Source organism: Homalodisca vitripennis, unplaced genomic scaffold, assembly GCF_021130785.1.
Source record: "Homalodisca vitripennis isolate AUS2020 unplaced genomic scaffold, UT_GWSS_2.1 ScUCBcl_246;HRSCAF=1760, whole genome shotgun sequence".
NCBI lineage: Eukaryota > Metazoa > Arthropoda > Insecta > Hemiptera > Cicadellidae > Homalodisca > Homalodisca vitripennis.
The window spans coordinates 59,062-63,245 of record NW_025776356.1 but is presented as its reverse complement, the minus strand read 5'-3'; the positions used below and the strand labels follow the sequence as shown (position 1 = coordinate 63,245).

The 4,184-nt window shown below is 38.1% G+C and overlaps 1 protein-coding gene across 1 annotated transcript; it reads left to right on the top strand.

The window, feature by feature from the left end:
• Positions 1 to 1,977: 1,977 nt before the first annotated feature.
• Positions 1,978 to 3,810, top strand: LOC124370491 (MFS-type transporter clz9-like). Its single transcript, XM_046828784.1, has one exon. The coding sequence runs from the start codon at positions 1,978 to 1,980 to the stop codon at positions 3,808 to 3,810; it is 1,833 nt and encodes a 610-aa protein (XP_046684740.1).
• Positions 3,811 to 4,184: the final 374 nt, after the last annotated feature.

Genomic DNA, 4,184 nt, shown 5'->3' with positions numbered 1-4,184 from the left:
ATCTAGAGCTGAAATTCCTGAAGATTGGATATCAGTTGTACAGTCGTCACGTCAACATCCTGTACCCTTTAAAACAGTTGAAGTGGACCAAAGTCTCATTAGAAACTGGGTTGGATTCTTAGACGTTTTATTCTTTAAAAAATGCCTATTTTCCATAAGACCAGTAAAAGAATGTACAGTTGCAGTAAAAAAACCATCAAATTTTATGCATCGTGACTTATACAATGGTGCGTGGATTTCTTCTCCAATAGTTCAACAAGGAATAGTCCACCGAAATCAGTTTGCTGAGAATCTTCGACTAGCTTCTAGCAATGAATTCATACTACCTCCTCATGCTTATGACAGTGAGTATTTTACTTTCTCATGTTATACTGATCACTAATATTACAACGTAAACTAATTAGACCTAGCAACAAAATTACAATAATTAACTCAATACTCAATGTGTCATAGTAGAAACCTTCTTTAAGTCAATGTAATTTAATATTAGTTTATAAAAGGGTTCTTTTGTTTCAGGTTTGTTACCAATATCTGAGGCAAAATATGTGGATTTGAACCACTTAAAACAATTTTGTATGGAAAGAAGAGCTAAAGAATACTACAGCAATTTACCACATGGAGAAACTTGCAAGAAAAAAAGGTCCACCAAAAATAAATGATAGACAAACTCAGCTAATATTTGTTTTAAACAAATTTCATTGTCAAATTTACTGCATAGATTTAATACACAATAAAGCATAAAATAAAGTTTTATTTGTCTCTAGTGGTTTCCCTTATAACCAATATGGTTTGTTTTAAGTTAACCTAGGTTGTTGGACAAAGAAAATTTTTTCCCCTGTAAAATTGGTACTTGTTGAAAAATCCGACGTTACTAAGCAACAATTGTTACTTGAAGGATGTTATTTACTATATTTGTGTGATCTATAAGTTTATTGTACTCAATATGAAAACTTATATAAATTTCTAACAATTACACGGCATTTATAGCGTTTTCAAACTTCAAATTGATGTCCTGTAAAATTTTAAAAAGTGGACAAAGTACATTTTCCCCCTGGGCTCTTCAATTTATATGGGGATAATAGGGGACTGAGAGGGCTTGAAAGATTACCTGACAACAAAGTAAAGACTTGTAGGGTCTGCACAAAAAAGGACCAAGATTATGCAAAATCAAGAAAGAAATCCAGATTGGTATGCAGTTCGTGTCAAAAGGGCTGCCATTCTGTGTGCTTTGGAAAACATATCTGTAAATAAGTTCCGAGTGAATATTGTGTATATAGTGTAAATATTCCAAACTATTTTTTTTTATTATTAGGACTAAGACCATCTATGTCATGTACTGATCTGCCGTGGACTTAGAATGCAATGTAAGTAGTTTTCAGTTCCATGTACTAACGTGTTCCCTGCATGTTTTAGAATTCGCTACATTTTGAGCTGTTATTGGTAGAGGTAAAGGTGGTAATATGAGCCCTGTAGGTATTATGAGCCCCCAATATATCTGGTCATACAGCGCACGCAATCTAGTGGGGACCGATGGAAACACTGTATTAAGTTCCTGTTTAGGCCGCTAGAGCACTCTGGTTCAGTTATTGATGATAGTTGGTGGTTGCAACAGGTGTTCGTATTTTCTTCAACTAAGAAACTTTAAAAAGGTACTTTTTAGCCATTAATTATGATTACTATTCGATTGCAGTAACTCTAATAGGCTAAGTAATCTAATAGAGTAGGTTTTAAGCTTTGATTTATTGTGGGTGATAAATAATTCAGACAGTAACAAAGATAGATTATGGATGAAGGAAATTCAATATGGCGATGTCGGTAATATGAGCCCCCTTCTGTGCCTGTTATATGAGCCCCATCTTTAAGGGGCTCATATTACATGCACTACAACTTGTGTTCCTACTTTTATTGTTTCAGATGCCACGAAAGAGTTTAAGCAAGGCACCTAAACCTAAAAGAAAAAATTGGAATACCGATGATATGGTCATGGCAATAAATGCGATTAGGAACAAAGAAATGGGATTGAAAAAGGCTTCTCAGAAATTTTCTGTCCCAAGACCGACTCTGCAAAGACTTGCTCGAGGTGACAAGCCACCAGAAGAAGCAGCTGCCACTCGTCTGGGAAGGAAAACTATAATGGGAGACCAGCTGGAAATGGAGCTTGTTGAGTACCTGCTTCAGATGGAGAGCAAGTTTTACGGTCTCACCAGACAAGATGTTCGCAGAATAGCTTACCAACTTTGTGTAAGAAACGGGATAAAAAATCCGTTCAAAACAGAGGGGTTAGCTGGTAGGGCTTGGTTCGACCATTTTATGAGGCGGCACAAGGATGTATTATCTGTATTGAAACCTTCAGCAACTTCATTTTCAAGGGCAAATGGATTCAATGAAGAGGCAGTAAACAATTTCTTCGACATCTTAGAAGCTGAGTATAGGAAACACAAATACCCAGCCGACAGAGTTTTCAATGTCGACGAGACAGGGATATCTGTGGTTCAGAGTAAAATTCCCAGAGTGATTGGTTTACGGGGGAAGAGACAAGTGGGAGCTCTTAGCTCAGCTGAAAGAGGCTCTCTTGTGACTGTCATCTGTTGCATGAGCGCAGGGGGCACTTTCATTCCGCCCATGTTAATTTTCCCAAGAAAAAACATGACAGATCTGCTTATGAAAGGTGCTCCACCAGGGGCGATTGGTAGGTGCCACCCTTCAGGGTGGATACAATCAAACCTGTTTACAGACTGGCTACGCCATTTTATTGAGAAGACTAAGCCAACAAAAGAAGATCCTGTACTTCTGATCCTAGATGGTCACAACTCTCACACAAAAAACATAGATATTGTGAATCTTGCGAGGGATAACTTCATATCAATCATTAGTTTGCCCCCACACACGTCACATAAGCTACAACCGTTAGACAAGTCATTCCTGGGGCCACTAAAACACCACTACAGTGAACAAATACGCCGGTATATTCGACATGGCGAAAAACGAGTGGGACCCTATGACATTGCAGAGCTTCTAGGACAAGCGTACCTAGCTTGCCAGACAGGGTCGATAGCTGTGAATGGGTTTAAAACAACCGGATTGTATCCATGCAACAGGAATGTCTTCACTGCTGCAGACTTTGCACCATCATCTGAAGAGACATTCGACATGGAAACCCTACTGCAAGCAAGAAAGAGAAAGCCGACACAGCCTCAAATGGTACACAACTTTGAACACTCAGAGGAGGACGTCGATGATCCTGAAGAGATTATCCAAAGTCTAAGTGAGGATAACCCGCCCGAGACCGAAGCCCACCTACAACCCATCACATCCACCTTATTTCGACCGTCCACTGAAGACCTAGACCTTGCAGGTCCATCCGGTGAATGTGGAAAACAACAACATTCGACAACTGCTGTGTCACCAAAGGATATATGGCCTGTACCCAAACCTAAGAAAACAGTTTCAAACAAAGGACCGAAACCGTCAAAAGCTGCTCTGGTCACATCATCACCCTACAAAAATGCTCTGCTAGAAGCAGCGGAAAAAAAGAAATTGACTGACGCTAAAAAAGAAGAATCAGAGAAAAGGAAAAAGGAAAAAATCCAGTCTGCAACAAAGACAAAAAACACTGTCAAGTCTGTTAAAACGGAAAAATTTTCGGAGACAAGGACTCAGATGAATCGGACTGCTCCGTCAATTCCGGAGAGTCAGTTTTGGAAATGCCTGTGGGAGTTGATAATCCCGGAGATGAGCATACGCCCTGTATGTTTTGTGAAGGACTTTACTCAGCCGATCATCGAGGAGAACTGTGGATCCAGTGCATGATGTGTGAAATGTGGGCACACAATGATTGTGCTGGGGCTGAAAAAGATGTGTATGTTTGTGACTTTTGCAGACCATAAAATATTTTCTGTTTGTTTACACCTTTTTTACACTGTTAAAGTTTTGTAATTAATAAAATACAATTTTCATATAGGATATTTTTGTATGACTGTCATTTTTAACACTCTTTTCCATGTATTTACTTTAGGGGCTCATAATACCAGCACAGAAATTTTTTTTAACAATACGTCTTGTTTTGATTTTTTATTTTTTATTTCACTTTATGTTTAATTAATTGACTGCATTATTTATAAATATATTCACCAAATGTTCTAGTTGAAGTCCAACACAAATAATTTGGTAAAAATAAAAAAATA

Coding starts and splice junctions, on each gene's coding strand:
- LOC124370491 (XM_046828784.1), top strand. CDS start 1,978: ATGGTCATGGCAATAAATGCGATTAGGAACAAAGAAATGGGATTGAAA.